Source organism: Pristis pectinata, chromosome 22 (assembly GCF_009764475.1).
Source record: "Pristis pectinata isolate sPriPec2 chromosome 22, sPriPec2.1.pri, whole genome shotgun sequence".
NCBI classification, from domain to species: Eukaryota; Metazoa; Chordata; class Chondrichthyes; order Rhinopristiformes; family Pristidae; genus Pristis; species Pristis pectinata.
This window is the reverse complement of record NC_067426.1, coordinates 7,259,554-7,278,744: the sequence shown is the minus strand read 5'-3', so window position 1 is coordinate 7,278,744 and position 19,191 is coordinate 7,259,554. Positions and strand designations below refer to the sequence as shown.

At 41.6% G+C, this 19,191-nt stretch overlaps 2 protein-coding genes across 6 annotated transcripts in view; both read left to right on the top strand.

Moving 5' to 3' along the window:
* The window catches only part of dnajc8 (DnaJ (Hsp40) homolog, subfamily C, member 8), a 33,191-nt gene extending 29,528 nt beyond the window's left edge, over positions 1 to 3,663 (top strand). Inside the window, exon 9 of the mRNA XM_052036672.1 lies at positions 2,975 to 3,663. Coding sequence (XP_051892632.1) covers positions 2,975 to 3,094 — 120 coding nt within the window. The 3' untranslated portion in view covers positions 3,095 to 3,663. The remainder of the gene's footprint in view (positions 1 to 2,974) is intronic.
* A 14,407-nt stretch (positions 3,664 to 18,070) lies between these two features.
* The window catches only part of ptafr (platelet-activating factor receptor), an 86,397-nt gene continuing 85,276 nt past the window's right edge, over positions 18,071 to 19,191 (top strand). Inside the window, exon 1 of one of the 5 annotated variants that reach the window (XM_052036307.1) lies at positions 18,071 to 18,167. The gene's annotated coding sequence lies outside the window, so the exon portion shown is untranslated. Of the gene's footprint in view, positions 18,168 to 18,575; positions 18,651 to 19,191 lie in introns of those variants that run through there. The other 4 variants (XM_052036306.1, XM_052036305.1, XM_052036308.1 and 1 more) reach the window with 4 other exon arrangements.

The following is a 19,191-nucleotide window of genomic DNA, read 5'->3' as shown; positions in this document are numbered from 1 at the left end:
AGGGGGGTGAGAAGGAAGGAATTGTCAGTGTTTCTGGTTGAGACCCTGCAATCAGGATGTTTTGCACCAGATTCTAGCATCTGCTATCTCTTGTGCATCCTCAGTAGAAACAACAAAAAATTCAAATGTTTACAGTGAAAGGTGACTTTCATCGTATCAATTAGATTTGTGTTCAATCTAGGTCTCAAACAGAAAACAGTGGACTGACTAATCTGTGCTATCTAGATGCTAGCATAACAGTTTTATTGCTTCAGCAAATATCTAGATTAGCATGCACATAGGCACACATCACTTCTCTTGATGGTTCACCTGGTCAGGACTGACTTTGTTCCACATTATCCATCCAGTACAAGCCAGAGCATCATCAGTAATGTTTTTTTCCCACTTCCACACCATTACATCTGGAGTCTCCAAGGAACTTTCCTCGACTCTTTTCCTCATCATCCAAAGACATGGGGTTGAGATTCAGGAGCATCCTGACCACCATCTGTCTCACTTCATCTTGTTTGTTAATAGACTGTTCAATATTTGAGTTTTGGATGAGCTTTGACTGTCCTATTTAAAAATTGGAATTTTGAAGCCAATGTCTTTGGTCTCCACTGTAAACATTGTTAGTACATTTTCTTGCTATTATCCCATTGTCACCTACCTTAGGTCCCATTTCCTCATGTGATGTCTCAGTTTAAACCAGACCGATGCAACCTTGCACATTCTATTTGATCCTGAGTTGATTGTTTGTTCCCATATGAAGGAAGGAAAAGCAAGACAAGTTTCATCCACCTCTATAAACTTTGCCTTCCTTTGTTTTCAATAGCAGTGTAATGCAAACAAAACCATATTTAGGCTGCCCATCTGAAATCCTGCTATCCATCATCCTGTCAGGGATCATGTCCATCTGCTCATAGTTCCTGTGTTTGCAAACTTATGGTAGAAATCGGACCCCCAGTACTTTAAGTGTGCAATTCCTCACCTCGTGTTACCATCCCTCCATGTCTTTGCACTCTCCTATTCTTGTAACTTGTTCTCCCTTACCCCATCTTGGACAACTGCGCTTTCAGCAGGCCAGACCCTGCAAGCCAGAGTCTATATTTTTCAGATTCTCTCCTTAAAACTAACTTATTTGGCAAAGCTTTTAGTCATTCCCTCCTCCCAAATGTCTTGAGTTTTGTCCTGTGTCTACTTTGGTCTGATTAATCACGAGTAGTTCAGCTGCCAGAGCAACATGTAGTGCTGATACCAGGAATCCTGGAAAGCATAAGGTCAGGTTTTTGGATTAATATGGTGTGCACTTGAACAGTGCATTCCATAAACATGAGTGTTTTGTCATTCTAAACTTGACTATTTATCGTGTCTTTGGAGTTGGCAGCAACTTGAGAGGCCTGAAGTGATTGAGTCGCCACAAGAATTATATTGGCTTGTGTTATTTTTCTTTAAAAGTATTTTTCTTCCAATACACTAAATGACCCTGAAGAGATAATTGAGCTTGTTTCTTTTTTCTGCAGCTCTAGTCACTCAGCTAGCTGCTGGTCAAATCGTCAGCCTGGCCATGGGTTTGTGGGTACCCCAACAGTAGGAGGCCTCATCCAAGACCCATTGATAGGTTCTGTGGGAGCACTTTGGGATGCAGAAACAGCCACTCACTTTGTGGAGCACACAGCTTCAGTCTCCATTTCACTGTTGTTTTCTAACTCCTCGGAAACTTGTGCGGTTGCAGTAAGTTTCAGATGTGCATCTAGCTGCACGGTTAGAGTCATAGAGTTATACAGCATGGGCACAGGCCTTACAGTCCAACATGCAGACCAAGTTGCCCACCTGAGTTAGTCCCTGTATTTGGTCCAATTCCCTCTCAACCTCTCTTATCCAGGTACCTGTCCAAATGTCTTATAAATGCTGTAGTTGTACCTGCCTCTACCACTTCCTTGGTCCACATACCCACCACCCTCTGTGTGGGGGAAAAGTTGCCCCTCACATCCCTTTTAAATCTTTCCCCTTTCACTTTAAATCTATGCCTTCTAGTTTTAGTCTCCCCTACTCTGGGCAAAAGACTGTGACCATTTACCTTAGCGATGCCACTCATGATTTTATAAACCTCTATAAGGTCACCCCTCAGCCCCTTATGCTCCAGGGAAAAAAAAACACAGCCCATGTAGACTCTCCTTGTAACTGAAGCCCTACAGACCTGGTAACATCCTTGTGAATTGCCTTGTGCACCCTTTCCAGCTTAATGTCATCCTTTCTATTAGGGTGGTGACTTGAACTGCACCAAGTGTGGTCTCACCAATGTCTTGCACAGTTGTAACACGATGTCCCATCATCATCTGTACTCTTGGAGTCTTTAAACTTGTATGGGGCTGCACCTTCCCATGGTGAGGTAATCCGACAGCTCAATATCATCATTGTAAAAGTTGCAGCATTTGTACTTAAATCTTCCTTGTCCCTTCCACCACCCAACCCTGTCCCATATTTGGGGAAGTTTCAATTTCAAAGCCAGTAAATTACTGATGGCAGATGTTCTATAGTGAGCAAGGATAAAAATATTCTGTTTCAAAAGTGTCAACCATTGTGGTTACAGATAAAATGAAGATGGTACTGCTCTCAGTCTTCAAGATTAATGGTTGCAATCAGACCTGTATTCAAACTTGTGTCCCAGAAGTATTCTTACTTTTCTCAGAATAAACACTGATTAATTTTGTCCTTGCCCAATGTCTCCAGTGCCAGATATCACATGAACTGCATACAGAGGAAAGGTCCCACTGGATTCTTCCAAAAACAGAACCCTGAGCTAAATGGTGATGGATGTTTGTCACTTCCTTCCTCACCACTCATCAATGTCGCCTCTCTGAAACATTAACCTTTGAGAGTTTGCATGCAAAATAATTTTCTGACTTGTAAGGGGGAGAAACATTTGATAAAGATCTGTATGGTTCATTTTGTTTCTGTTGAAATGTTAATATTTCTGCATGTGTTACTACAGGAAAGCCGAGATGGTCGTGTTGATAGCTGGAGGAACTTTCAAGCCAATAAAAAGAGCAAGAAAGAAAAGAAACAGAGAAGTTTTCTCAAACCCCCCAAAGTCAAAATGGAGCAGCGATAAGAGTACCGTCTTTTACATAAAATAGGAAATCACAAACATAAACAACGATAGCAATGTTTACTCCAGAACATGTTCTTCGCTTAGGAGTGGTGTTTGCAATTTAGTGGCAAAAATGTTTGTTTTCCTATCCATTCTACTGACTCATAAATGTTGTAGCTATAAGTACTTTTGACTTTCATCCCTGATAATCTGCACAGCAGGGCTTTACTGCTCCTTGTTTCTAAAACAACATGATGTAAATGTACAGTATAAAAGAAGTTAATAATGGCCTTGTATCTTTTTCAAAACCTTTAATTTTTAAGCCCTGTAATTTAACGTTTTGTACCCTTTTTGTACTGTGATGAACAATTTGTCTATCTTTAGTCATCAAAGGTCATTAAAAGTGTTTGGAAATAATGAAGGCTGCCCTTTTTTTGAAATTGAATTTTGTGTTGTACTGGATTTTTGCAATATAGTTTGCCTTTGATGCACAATATTAAAGCTGAATAACATTTTGGTGCTTTAACTTTCATGTTCTTGGGGGAGAAACTGGAGGTAATAGCTATGAAAATGTGGCAGCAACTGGCAGGTGGAGATGATATTTCTGCCAGTCTTTCTCGTTAAAGTATTGTCTAATGTTGGGGCAATAATCGTATAAATGTCATTAGTTCTATAGTACCTCACCAAATGGCAACTCTGTACAAGAAGACTAGACAGTGAGCATTGATTGAAGATGGGCTGAATTCACTGGAACTGTCATTTTAACACACAGGCTAACTTTACTTTTGAACCACCAGCCCTGGTTTCCTATTTCTCTCCTTTTTGTCCTTAAAAACAATTCTGATTCCTAATTTGAAAAAAAAAGCGCACGAGTGATCTGATCACATCAACCCAAGTTGTGTTTGTGTGGGGTTCGTGGAATGCCTTGGGATGTTTTACTAGCTTAACGGTGCTGAATAAATGCAGGTTTTCTACATCTAGAACTGTGAAGATAAATTTCTTGCATGAAGTTTTGTGTTATTTTTAACCTTTTGAAAAATCTTATCTGTCCAAAAGGTAAGATAATATCTTTTCACTGTTCCTGTAACCAAGAGCAGTCTGTAAGGTTGTGGCGGGTTTTCTTTGCTGTTGCATTTTGCTTAAGTTTCATTTTATCTCTAATTTGTCTGGAAGCCAAGTTTTAGTATTTATTGTTTTATTACTGGAAATGTATACAGTCAAGTATCAGCAACAATAGGTGAACTTGAAAGACTGGACCCAAAATAGCAATTTTCCTCTTGTTTTTCAATTTTCTATGTTTCACAGTGCTACTGATGGATTGCAAGCACAGGGTGGGTTGAGTCCTGCTTAGAATTGAATCAGTTTCCCATCTCTTAAGAGTATGCCAGGCTATGGATTTTCTAAACCTGTTTCCACACTAAACATTTGCAAACCAAAACCTTGATCCTAATGCCTCAAGTTAAGAAACCCACAATGTCGGAAGCCATCTGAATGTTGTCAAACAAAATCTGACAATGTGCCACTGAAAGATGTTAACTTGGGTGCTTGGGTTTAAGATTCTTAAAGGAGGAAAGAGAGGTAAAGTTTTAGTCTGATGTCTGTGGGAGATTGAAGTGTGAGTTACAATGTACTTGATCCTTCAAACATGACTCATCAAGATATGTCACAATTAACTAACTAGAATCGACAGTAGTTACGGAGAGTTGTGTTTAAAACACTCCACTGCAGGATGGATGGGGTGATTGCATTGTAAATAGGACCGAAAAGGCTGTATTTGCACTTGATGTGAGCTGATGTGCCTTTTTGTGCACAGAATAGGTTGTGGTATGATCTTTATGGTGCTTTTTGGAGTGTTTCTTGCTGTGATCCTTTGGGTATTTCTTTGGTTTAGAGTCATAAAGAGATACAACACAGAAAGGCCCTGTGGCCAAATGAATCTGTGCTGACCAGCTACCACACACTTACACTAATCCTGCATTGATCCCATTTTTTTATTCTTGTCAACTCCCCATGGATTCTACCATTCACCCATGCACTAGGGGCAATTTATAGTGGCCAATTAACTTTAATTTTAATTTTTAAAAAATTTTTTATTTAATTTTTTTATTTACAGCGTGGTAACAGGCCCTTACAGCCCAACAAGTCCATGCCGCCCATTTTGTTTTAAACCCAAATAAACCTACCCATACGTCTTTGGAATGTGGGAGGAAACTGGAACACCTGGAGGAAACCCACGCAGACACGCCAGAGAACCTAGGGGAAACCTACATGGTGACACGGAGGACGTACAAACTCTACATAGCACCCAAGGTGAGGATCGAACCTGGGTTGCTGGTGCTATGATACAGCGGCTCTAGTAGCTGTGCCACCGTACTGCCCAAATAACAGAGGAGTTGGAAGATGTACTCCAATTTTTTGCTGCTTTGGAAACTGAATCTTTCATGTGACGGCAGCTTGAAGACATTTGGAATATTATGAAACATTTCAAAGGAGGGTGAGCAGGAAACTGGAAGGTGAGGTGTGTTAGCCCAGAATTCAGATTACCTGGATGGAAGGTGCAGAGAAAGTCAATCCTTTGGGTACACAAGTGATGAGAACATATTTGATTAAGTGAGTGAAGGTTGTAAGGTGTGGAACATTGGATTATTTGAAGAGCAGGAAGATGTAACAAAAAGATGTTCAAGAATTCTGTATTCAAAAATTAAGGTTTTATCACACAAACAGCAAAATGATCAAAATATCCGTTGTAGTATCTGGCTGTATACAGGGTGGAAAGGTCAGTTTGCTTGATTGGAGTACAGGTAGCTCTGCTATAACACACGTTTCCGTAACGCGAATTGGATATAATGTGATTGATGAATTAGTGAACATTATTTGTATTACGCAAGCCGAATTGGTAGTTAACCCAGTTTTGATCGGGAGCTAGAAAACCACTTAAGAGTTACTTAGGAAATTGACAAGCAGGAAAAAAAAAGCTGTCTTGGGAAAAAAAACCTGCCTCACCAACCATAAGTTGATACTTGTGCAAGGATACTCTATTCAATGGAACGTACAGCTTTTAGTATTTTTTGGCTTGCAGTAACAAATAAACCTATAGCTATCAAAAACACCTTTATTTTTTTAAATCCTGCCGGTAAAATAACGTTATTGTGAGTCTGAAACACAGTAGCCTCTAATCCACTTTTTCCCATTGACACGATTGATTTTATAATGAGATTTAATATTACATGCGGTTTCTTAGGAACACCACTATTGTGTTATAGCAGAACTACCTGTATCGAAGTTGCACGTCACCTGCTTCAACCTCAGTGACAACTGGGGAATTATTTATTTTGAATATTTATTCATTGGCTAGACAGATATTTATTGTCCTTAAGAAGGAGATGGTGATCTGTTGTCTTGAACCAGTGGAATCCTTGTAATGTAAACACTCAGTACTGTTAAGCAGGGAGCTTCAAGATTTTGAGCCAGATGGTGCACAATACTGATGGTGCCTTGCAGGTAGTCATGTTCCCATGTACCAGGTGATGGAGGTTGTACATTATGAAGCAAAGCCTGAAGCAGACATTATAATAGGATCTGGTGAGAAGGCTTCAATTTCTCTGTCATTGAGCTGAAGGAAGTTCTGATTTTCCACCTTTTAGTGAATAGAGTTAGATGTCAGGATACATATGAAAGCTGATTAAGCTTGCAAATAATGTCACTGAGGTACAGCACATTGATAAATATGTGCCAGTCAATGAACCAAAACAAAATTCATCAGGGATTTCTGATTAGCAACAGTTAGGTGACAGAATGCAGAGCTTCTGAAGAAAATAGCAGACTATCATTAACACAGACTAGAATCTGAGGTGTTTCACTGAGTGATCTTTGAGTTAGAAGTTCTTGTGCATTATTGGCAGACTGCTGGCTAAGAAGAATATCTTCATAAAGAAGTGTAGACAATAAATATCAGTACAGGGATGACAAATTGATATTTTTAATTAACTGGGAACATTATTGGCTCTTTCTAAATTAAATAGTAAGGTGTTTGCAGTTTTAAAATAACAAGCATGGCCCAAATCCGTAGGATTGATGGCCCAATTGCTCTCCTGTGTCATAACAATGTTATGATTCCTTTAACAAATTTTGCTTTGTGTGTGGAAATCTGACATCTAAATTATTTGCAGCATTCCACATGGTAAAAGCTTTGAATCAGAATTTGACTGAAGGTCAAATTTCATGTCCTTTTAATGAAGCTCCTTGAAAGCACTTCTTCAATAAGAAGTTATGATTTGAGTTATGAGTTGTGTTATACAAAGTCATGTCTGCTAGACACTATTGTGAATGCTTGTGTGTTCCAACTCAATCTTTTAAAATTACTGAAATGCTTCAGACTTGAACCAAGAACTTCTGCTTTGTGCACAACTGGTGGCTTTGGTAAAAAGTTACAATAGCTTTTGAAAAGCAAATTTGTTGCTCAATTATCTGTTCATACTCATTTGAAAAGGCAAACATAAAATCTGCCACAAACCAGTGCAATTGGCAGATGTTAGGAAAATATCCAAAAAGATTGATGCATCTAAGCATGCACTTTGACACAGCTGAAAATGTATTTAACCCAAAAAAGGTGTTTTTACCTGTGAGTAACCTGATCTTAAATAACTAAGATGTTTTTAAAAATTACAGAAACATTTACTAGTTACATTGGTGTAATCTCCCAAAGTTCCTTGGATTCTGGAGATGTCCCAGAGAATTGGTAAACTACAAATGTAATGCCACTGTTCAAGAATGGCTGGAGATATACAGCGGGAAACCATATCAAACAACTGAACGCTGGAAGAACTTAGTGGGTCAAGCAGTATCTGTGGAGGCAAAAGGTGTATGTTGGAAAGTCAAATCCAGGTAGGACTTTCACAGTGAACAGCAAGGCCCTGGGGAGCGTTGCAGAACAGAGGGACCTTGGAGTACAAGTACATGGTTCCCTGAAAGTGGAGTCACAGGTAGACAGGGTGGTGAAGAAGGCTTTTGGCACGCTGGCCTTCATCAGTCTGGGCAATGAGTATAAAAGTTGGGAGGCCATAGTGCGGTTGTACAGGATGCTGGTGAGGCCGCACTTGGATGTTATTAAACTGGAAAGAGTGCACAAAAGTTTTACAAGGATGTTGCTAGGACTGGAGGGTCTGAATTATAGGAAGAGGTTGGACAGGATAGGACTTTATTCCTTGGAGTTTAAGAGACTGAGGGGTGTATAAAATCATAAGGGAGATAGATAGAGTGAGTGCACTCAGTCTTTTGCCCAGAGATGGGAAATCAAGAACTAGAGGGCATTGGTTTAAGGTGAGAGAGGAAAGATTTAACGGGAACTTAAGAGAACCTTATTTATGTATGTGGAACGAGCTGCTAGAGGAGGTGGTTGAGGCAGGTACAATAACTATTTTTACAAGACAGTTGGACAGGAACATGGATTGGAAAGGTTTAGAAGGTTATGGGCCAAATACTGGCAAATGGGACTAGCTTGGATGGGGCATTTTGGTTGGCATGGACTAGTTAGACTGAAGGGCCTGTTTCCATGCTGTATGACTTTATGAACACTATGTTGGCATTTTGGGTTGAGACCATGCATCAGGACTGAGAGTGAAGAGGAAAGATTACCAGTATATAGTAGAGGGAGGAGTGGGAGAGAGGCTGGTAGGTGATAGGTGGAAATAGACTTGGGGTGTGGGGGTGTGGTGGAATGCTGTCCAGGGAATCAGGTGGTGGAGAGGGAGAGGATGGGAAAGGTGAACAAAGAACATAGAACAGTACAGGCCCTTTGGCCCACGATATTGTGCCGACATTTTATCCTGCTCTAAGATCTACCTAACCCTTCCCTCCCGCATAGCCCTCCATTTCTCTATCACTCATGTGCCTATTTAAGAGTCTCTTAAATGTTTCTAATGTATCTGCCCCCACAACCTCTGCCGGCAGTGTGTTCCACACACCCACCACCCTCTATGTAAAGAAAAAACACTTACCTCTGACATCCACCCTATACCTTCCTCCAATCACCTTAAAATTATGCCTCCTCGTGTTAGCCATTGTTGCCCTGGGAAAAAGGTCTCTGACTGTCCACTCGATCTATGCCTCTTATCATGTTGTACACCTCTATTAAGTCACCACTCACCCTCCATCGCTCCAAAGAGAAAAGCCCAGCTTGCTCAAACCTATCCTCATAAGATATGCTCTCCAATCTAGGCAGCATTCTAGTAAATCTCCTCTGCACCCTTTCTAAAGCTTCCACATCCTTCCTATAATCAGGAGACCAGAACTGAACACAATACTCCAAGTGTGATCTAACCATAGTTTTATAGAGCTGCAACATTACCTCGCGGCTCTTGAAGTCAGTCCCCCGAGTAATGAAGTTCAACACACTATACGACTTCTTAACAACCCTATCAACCTGCACAGCAACATTGTGGGATCTATGGATGTGGACCCCAAGATCCCTCTGTTCCTCCACACTGCTCAGAATCCTGCCATTAACTTTGTATTTTGCCTTCAAATTCGATCTTCCAAAGTGCATCACTTCACACTTTTCCGGGTTGAACTCCATCTGCCACTTCTCAGCCCAACTCTGCATCCTATCAATATCCTGTTGTAATCTACAGCAACCTTCTACACTATCCACACCACCAACCTTTGTATCATCAGCAAACTTACTAACCCACCCTTCCACATCCTCATCCAAGTCATTTATAAAAATCACAAAGAGCAGGGGTCCCAGAACAGATCCCTGCAGAACACCACTGGTCACCGACCTCCAGGCAGAATACGCTCCATCTACCACCACCCTTTGTCTTCAATGGGTGAGCCAATTATGATTTCACACAGCCAGGTTTATCCGGATCCTGTGGCTCCTGACTTTCTGAATGAGCCTTCCATGAAGAACCTTATCAAATGCCTTACTAATATCCCTGTACACCACATCCACTGCTCTACCTTCATCAATGTGCTTTGTCACATCCTCAAAGAATTCAGTCAGGCTCGTGAGGCATGACCTGCCCCTCACAAAGCCATGCTGACTGTCCCTAATGCTTCTCCAAATGCCCATAAATCCTGTCTCTCAGAATCTTCTCCAGTAATTTGCCCACCACTGAAGAAAGACTCACTGGCCTGTAATTCCCAGGGTTATCCCTACTCTCTTTTTTGAACAAAGGAACAACATTTGCCACCCTCCAATCATCTGGCAGCTCATTCCAAATACGCACGTCACTTTGCATAAAGAAGCTGCTCCTGATCTCCCTTTTAAATCTCTCGCCTCTGATCTTAAACCTATGCCCTCTTGTTTTTAGCACCCTCTCCCTGGGAAAAAAGACTATGTGCTTTCACCCTGTCTACACCCCTCATGATCTTATACATCTCTGTCAGGTCACCCCTCAATCTCCTACTTTCCAGGAAATAAAGCCCTAGTCTACGCAACCTCTCCTTGTAACTCAGGCCCCCCAAGTCTAGGCAACGCTCCTTCAAGCTTAATAACAGGGTGACCAGAACTGTACACTATTCTCCAAGTGCGGCCTTACCAACATCTTATGTAACTGCAACATAATTTCCCAACTCTTATACTCAATGCCCTGAATGATGAAGGCCAGTGTGCCAAATGCTTCATATGGTCATACATTTCATATGGTCTTTGGTGAATTGGAGACACAAGAGATGAAGGTGCCGGAATACGGAGCAAAAAAACAAATTGCTAGAGGAACTCAGGTTCAGGCAGCATCAGTGGAGACAAAGGGACGGTTTCAGGTCGAGACCCTGCATCTCATCCCAGAATGTCAACCACCCCTTTGCCTCCACAGATGCTGCCTGACCCACTGACTTCCAACAGCAGTTTTCTTTTTTTTCCTTAAATCAAAACTTTTCAAAGGTGCCAATGAATGCCCTTGTGCTAAAAGAAAGTTAATTTTAAGAGAGTCCATTGAAGATTTCACGTGCAGATAATTAGTGCAAACTCACCTGACAATTTGACCATGGTGTTGGCCAATGTAATGGCAGGTTTGGCGTCCACCACTTCTTTTAAAATTGTGAATAAAAGTTACAGAAACTTGATTTGCGCTGCATGTACTTTCCCCACCAAATCTGGCAATCCCTTTAGAATGGTTTAGCTGATTTTGGGTAGATTGTGCTAAAAATACTAACAGAACCAGAATACGTTGCTAGATTGTGGAAAATATAATGACTCATTCCGAGAAAATGTGTTTATCTTCATTCAAGCAATGAATTCTTCTATGTTCTTACAAACCATATTTGGTATTCAGTTTGAATTTGGCAACTTTTAGAAGTGTTTCACCCACGATGACCCTCCAATGTCTTTGCACCACAGTGATTGAAACTTATTCCATTTAAGTAATAATTTTCCTCCGAAAAAAGTTCAATATTGGAAGTTCCAAGTATGATCCACAAGGTCATCTTCAGAATTCAAGATGATTTAATAGATTTGAAATTTTAATAGTTTATTCTGCTCTGTCGTAGAGTGGCAAATATTGAGCGGTGTTCAATGTCGCGGTTTATTTCGATTGAGTGCAAAAAAGGAAACTGTTGTCAATGGGAGAAGTGTCAAGAGCCCAAGCACATCAAAGTAACAGGCCAAAGATGCATGGGTAACCAAAGTAAAAGCTTTTCAGGTGAGTGGACGTCATCAGGAGTTCACTATCTGAAAGGGTGGCGGAGGTAGAATTTGAAAAGAGGATTGGATAGATAGTTGAGGGGGAAATCATCACAGGGCTACAGGGGAAAACCAGGGTACTGGAATCATCTAGATTATTATTGCAGAGAGCTAACATGTATTGATGGACAGAATCGCAGCCTGCTGCGTTCTAACAATTCTATGACACTTAATTCGTTTATAAGGGCAGTAGATATTTTTCTTTTGACCGATGGAATCAGATGGCAACTATGAAGTGTGAATGAGGTTAATTGGGGACTGTAATTGGGGACCAGAACACACTTGACATCTTCCTTCCTACGCGGAGGGGAGGGAGTGTGGCAAATGTGAAGCTAAAGTTAAAACCAGAGTCGAAATTTTCAGCTTGGAGTGGTTTCAAAATAACAGTTGTTGTACAGCGTAAAGAACTTAGCAGGAGTAGCAGGGATGTGGAACAAAGCCAGCTGAAATGGTTGAGACAGGTAGGCCTTGGCACATGATGTCAATGAGGTGCAGGCAATTCTTGGTAAGTGAACAGGATGTGAATCAGTTTCTGGAGAAGCCACATCTAAAGAGAACTGCAGGTATGTGGGCAGAAGGTATTTTAACGGTGCTTTTAAAAATTATATTCACAAGATATGAAAGTTACTGTTAAAGCTAGTGTTTATTGTCCACTCCTAATTGCTATGGTGGTAAAGAAGGGGTATGGCATGCTTGCCGTCATTGGTCAGGGAATTGAATATAAGAGCAAGGAAATCCCTTTGCACCTATATAAAACTTATGTTAGGTCGCACTTGGAGTATTGTGTGCATTTCTGGTTGCCCCATTACAGAAAGGAGGTGGAGGCTTTGGAAAGGGTGCAGAAGAGGTTTACCAGGATGCTGCCTGGATTAAAGGGTATGAGCTACAAGGAGAGGTTAGACAAACTTGGGTTGTCTTCTCTGGAGCATTGGAGGGGAGGCCTGATAAAAGTTTATAAAGTTATGAGAGGCATAGATAGGGTAGACAGTTAGAATCTTTTTCCCAGGGTAGAAATGTTAGATTCTAGAGGACATGCATTGAAGGCGAGAGGGGAAAAGTTTAAAGGAGAATCTGTAGGGCAAGTTTTTTACACAGAGAGTGGTGGGTGCCTGGAGCGGGCTGCCAGGGGTGGGGGTGGAAGCAGACACGATAGTGGCGTTTAAGAGGATTTTAGATTGGCACATGAATATGCAGGGAATGGAAGGATGTGGATCATGTGCAGGCAGAAGAAATTTAGTTTAATTTGGCATCGTGTTTGGCACAGACATTGTGGGCCGAAGGGCCTGTTCCTGTGCTGTAATGTTCTGTGTTCTATGTTCTGTGCTGGATAAATTTTCAGGTGGCAGTTCAGAGATAATCATAAAGGGGGATCTGAAATCACACGTATGTCAGATCTAGCATTGGTGGCAGGTTTCAGAAGCGAAGTTCAGTGTGTGTTAGTGAGCTGATGGGTTTTACAACAATCCTGTAGCTTTGTGGTCACCATTGCTAATACTGATCCTAATTTCTTTCATCCCTGATTTTATTTAAATACTTGAACTTAAATCTCCCCTCTCCCCAAGCTGCTGGGTGGGATTTTAACCTTGTGTACTTGAATCAATAGTATAGCCCTTTAGATGCAAATTAAGTGAACCCTTACTGTATCTCATCCTATGGGTGAGAAACTAGGTAAACAGAGGAAACAGACAATATTGCAGAGTTTGCACAATGAACTCCTGGCACTTGATCCGCTGAGGAAAGTGGAGGTGAATTCCAGAAGTGAAGCACAATATGTACAATCCATCATCTCATCCACTCAGTGGATGCAGAGAGTCTGTCCAAGCAAAAGGATCAAGCAAATTCTCTGCAGAGAGTGGCAACCAAATTGTCCGCATTGAGCTTCCAGAGAGGGCAATGAGATTAACCAGTGCTGGCAATAATAAATGCAGAAAATGCAGGTCAGGGAACATCTGTGGTGAGAAAAACCAAGTCAAGTTGATGACTCTCCATCAGAATTGTGCTGGTGATGTTGGCCATGGGATAATTGCTGTGCCAGTTAAAGGGAGTGCAAGGTAGAAGGAGGCACAAAAAGGCAAACTTGGAGAGCTGAAGCCCGTGAGAGAGGAGCCAAAGATCTCACACTTGCCCCACGGTGTTACTGAATGTTTGTGAATAGCTCTGACAGCAGGTGAGAATGGGGCAGGGTTTCACCAGCTGCTAGAGCCACTGTGTAAGTGTAGCCTGTGCTGAGACAGTCCGGCACTGCACAGAGGCAGGGCTGTGTTGCGCTAAAGTGCTGAGAGCTGTGGTAGCCTGTACTGGGGATCACACCAGAACCCAAAGTCTGGCACAGATGCAGGCAGCCAGCAAGTTCAAGGCAATGGAAGGTCTGCCCCAATACCGTTGCTTCGGTGAAGTAGCCAACACAATCAAAGACCCCTCTCACCCCAGACATTCTCTCTTCTCCCCTCTCCCATCGGGCAGAAGATACAAAAGCCTGAAAGCACATACCACCAGGCTCAAGGACAGCTTCTATCCCACTGTTATAAGACAATTGAACGGTCTCCTAGTACGATAAAATGGACTCTTGACCTCCCAATCTACCTTGTTATGACCTTGCACCTTATTGTCTGCGTGCACTTTCTCTGCAGCTGTTACACTTTATTCTGCACTCTGTTATTGTTTTCCCTTGTACTGCTTCAATGCTCTGTTGTAATGAAATGATCTGTATGGATGGCATGCAAAACAAACCTTTTCACTGTACCTCGGTACATGTGACAATAATAAACCAATTACCAATATAATTAACTTAAAAACTTCAACTGGAATATACAATGAATCTTTTCAGCCAAAGCCACCACACTTTGGAAAGAAATGAAATTAAATTTAATGCATTAACGGTACAGTGTTTTTATAGGCTGTGGGCTGGTTCTACGTACAATTTAAATAAAATAATTAAGGGGTCTGGTATTTTCCCTTTAGAATGATTTTATTACTCAGAATGATTGGGCATGTGTTTTATAACTCAGGTAGATTAGGATGAATGGGGCACATAAAAAGTTCAACGTGGGCCACATTTTTTCAAGTTCTGAAGTTTGAATTGAACAGCCCAGAGTTATGAAGTCTCAGTGAGAAAGTGAATGAGAGACAGCTTACACGACTCTGACACACTGGAGAAAGTTGTTATTATTTTATTTTACTAAAATTAGAATTAAATTTTCTCTCTTTACAATATTTTTATTAATTCCACAAAGAAAATACAGAGTACATGAATCAAAAAGAAGGTAAAATACTGCTAAGTACATTGTGTTAAAATTAAATTTTCTTAAATAAAATTTGGTTCCAGTTTGGCCAGCAGAATAGGACATTGTCACAGAATCATGGAAAAATACAGCACAGAAGGAAGCAATTCAGTCCATTATGTTCATGCTGACTAATAATTATTTTATGCCAATTTGAGGTCAAATTGAGTTTATTGTCATGTGCACAAGTACGGTGAGGTACAGTCCAATGAAAACCTTGCTTGCAGCAGCATCAGAGGCATGTAGGTATAGACAACACACAGAATATAAATTAAACATAAAATTATACTATACAGTGAAAAAAAAGTCTGCAAAAGCAAGACAGTGGAAAAAAACAAAGACACAATCAAAAAACAAGTTTGCTCTTGGTCTGTGGCTCCTTATGACTCTTAACGTGCTCTGGACATGCTCTGGACTTGGGACATCTCTCAAAACCCTCGGTCCCTGCAATTATCCTGTGCTGATACCTGAAGGAAGGTCCTGACGTGTATACCCTTAGTTGTTTTCTCCATGGAGTCCAGTATTTGTTCCTTCCATCTGCCAGTGATACTGACTCAAGGTGATACGCTGCTTGAGGGTGTGGCAATGGAAGACTCCCCTATCAAGGTCCCTCAATGTTTTGGCAGTCCATGGAACCAGAGTTAAAGTACTTCTGGATGTTTAAACTATGGTTTAATTGTGGGATGTAGCTGGGGCGTTAGGGAAAATGTAATTTCCTTGGCAATGAAACAGCTGGAAGAGTTTAGAGGGCAATATAACCAAAGTAATAAAACACCTGGTAAAGGTTGAGATGGCACTAAGCATTCAGGAGAGCAATAGTGCATGAGAATAAACTGATTAAAAGACAAAAGGCATTTTACTGGAAATATCTTTGTTATTTGCCATTTCTGTGTCCCTTCGCTTTGCTATATTACACAGGTAATACAGAAAATCAAAGAATAAAATTGGTTATGGGTTTGTACAAAGTTTTTGGCACTGAAGAAGGCCATTCAGCCCTTCATGTCAATGCGAGTCCCCGCTCTTGGCCCTGCAGGTTACGACTCTTCAAATGCTCACGGAATTAGAACCATGGGAAGTTTATGACACCAGGAGATCCCCTGCTGGTCAGAAGTGGGATTAATCTGACTGTGGTAACTCCAGAGGGATTTCCCGCCTGTCTATCATTGCTCCTGAACCACTTTGTCCCATCACTGATAAAGTCCACCCGTGTGGAAAAACTTGCCCCTCGGGCCCCCATTAAATCTTTCCTCTCTCATCTTAAATCTATTCCCTCTAGTTTTAGCCTCACCTACCCTGGGAAAGAGAGTCATAGAGGAATACTGCACTGAAACAGGCCCTCCAGCCCAATTTGTCCTTGCCAATCAAGTTGCCTACCTGAGCTAGTCCCATTTGCCTGCGTTTGGCCCATATCCCTCTAAACCTTTCCTGTCCATGTACCTGTCTTTTAAATGTTGTAAGTGTACCCACATCTACCATTTCCTCTGGCAGCTTGTTCCATATACCCACCACCCTCTGTGTGGAAAGAGATGCCCCTCAAATCCCTCTTAAATCTTTCACCTCTCACCTTAAACCTATGCCCTCTAGTTTTAGACTCCCTCTGGGAAAAAGACGGTGATCATTCACTCTATCTATGTCCCTTACAAACGTCTATAAGGTCACCCCTCAGCCTCCTACACTCCAGGGAAAAAAAACCCCAGCCTGTCCAGCCTCTCCTTATCACTCAAGCCCTCCAGTCCCAGTAATAACCTTGTGAATTTTTTCTGCATCCTCTCCAGCTTAATGACATCCTTCCAATAGCCAGGTGACCAGAACTGCGCACAATGCCCCAAGTGTGGTATCACCAATGTCTTGTACAGTTCTGACATGATGTCCCTGACCGATGAAGGCAAGCGTGCCAAATGCCTTCTTCACCACCCTATCTACCTGTGTTGCCACTTTCAGGGAACTATGTACCTGTACCACAAGATCTCACTGTTCAATAACACTCCCCAGGGCTTTGCCATTCACTGCCTGTGTCCTTGTATGGTTTAACTTCACAAAATACGTAACCTTGTTCTTGTTTGAGTTAAATTCCATCAGCCTTTCCCACTTCCCCAGTTGACCGAGATCCTGTTGTAACCCTGGACAACCTTCTTCACTGTCCATTATACCATCAATTTTGGTGTCATCTGCTAACTTACTAATCATGCCACATACATTCTCTTCCAATCCATTAATGCTGAACAGTAATGGACCCAGCACCGATCCCTGCGGTACACCACTGGTTATACCTGAAAAGCAACCGTCCACTATCATCCTCCATCTCCTATCACTAAACCATGTACTCTAACTTTCTGGACCAACCTACCATGCAAGACCTTGTCAAAGGTATTGCTAAGGTCCATGTAGACAACGTCCACCACCCTGCCCTCATCAATCCTCTTGGTCACCTCCTCGAAAAACCCAGCCAAGTTCATGAGACATGATCTCCCACAAACAAAGCCATATTGACTATCCCTAATCAGTCCTTGCCTTTCCAAATGCAGGTAGATTCTGTCTGTCAGAATCCCCTCCAGTAACTTTCCCACCACTGATGTTAGACTCACCATCCTGGCTTGTCTTTGTATTGTTGTAAGCCTGAGTGAATTATGTTGTTCTTTTTGTATTTAATCATGGTTATTCCTGTTTCCAATCAGCAGGCACCTCCCAGTAATCTTCTTGTACCTGTTACATTGCTTAGCGATGAAGAATGTGCAGTCTAATCTCAACTGGTATCTGTAAACACGCTCCTAGCCTAAACCTCTGTCCAATGACTGGGAAATGAAGTTGAGCCAAATATGACACTCCTGTTACTGTCTTGCTTGGAACAGGCCACTCAGGAGTTAGCAGATGCATCAGAAGCCAATGGAACTCAAAGACACCTTACTTCCGCAATGAACAGGTGGATTGCTCCAAAAAGATTGTTTCTTTACTAAAAAAGATCATTGCAAAAACTCTGAAATTCCTCAAGCAGGAATTCAGCAAGCTGGGAGCTAGGGAAGATTGACACAATCTTCATCAGGTTTTCATTGCTACTGATGCAAGAGGAAATAAGATTGTGATCTGTTTGGCAGTAACTGCAGAGTTTCTGTTTCCTAGTGTTCCTAACTTGGTAAGTAACCAACTTAAAAAATAAAAATTTCTCAAGTTATGGTGACGCTAATTTATTTTTGTACAGTTTTTTTTGCTGGGGAAATACAATCTGACTGTGTAAGCATGAGTTGAGCTCCAATTATACCTCAAGCATAAAGAAAAGACAATGGAAAGAGCTTGTTCCCATGGGTAAGGCCTGTGATTGTTGGCAGGGCTTGTTCCAACTTGTTAAGAGGGAGAGATAACTGGCAGTAAGTTTGAACTAAATTTGCAGCTCAACAGCGTTGGTGATTGATTGCAAAATCCTGGGCTCATGTGCAGATTTGCCAACATTATGTTCCAACAATAAGGGAGAGGACGTGGGCATAGCTTGTCGCAGGAGGGGACTGTGGACAGGAGCAAAACCAGCACTAGGTTTTAACAGAAGATCCTGGGAGAAGTATCGGCTCAATGGACCAAACTGTCGGGTGTAACTGTTGACATTGTAAGGAATAATATTTAAGTAAGAGAGGGAGAGGAGATTATGATAGATCATGCTTATCCTTTTATTTTAGTTAAGTTTAGTTTAGCAACGACCACTTTGCACTACAATGGGCTTTGGTTTTTTTTTGTTATAATTGTGTTCTTTTTGTAAAAATTGTGTATAATTTATGTTTAGTTTATGTTTTTTGTGAATGCTCCCTATCTGATGCTCTGTGCCTGTGATGCTGCTGCAAGTAAGTTTTTCATTGCACCTGTGCGTACGTGTACTTGTGCAACTGACGATAAACTTGACTTTGACTTTGAACTCTGACCATTAAATCTGATGACGAGTGGCTCATCTGCAAGGGTCCAAGGGAAATAGTGGTCGGAGACTCGATAGGCGCTTCCATGGCCACAGACACGAATTCAAGATAATAGGTTGCCTCACTGGTGCCAGGGTCCAGGGTGGCACAGGATAGTTGCAGGGCATTCTAAAGGGAGAGGGTGAACAGCCAGAGGTTGTGGTTTACATTGGTACTAATGACATGGGTGAAAAGAGGCATGAAGTCCTTCAGCGTGAA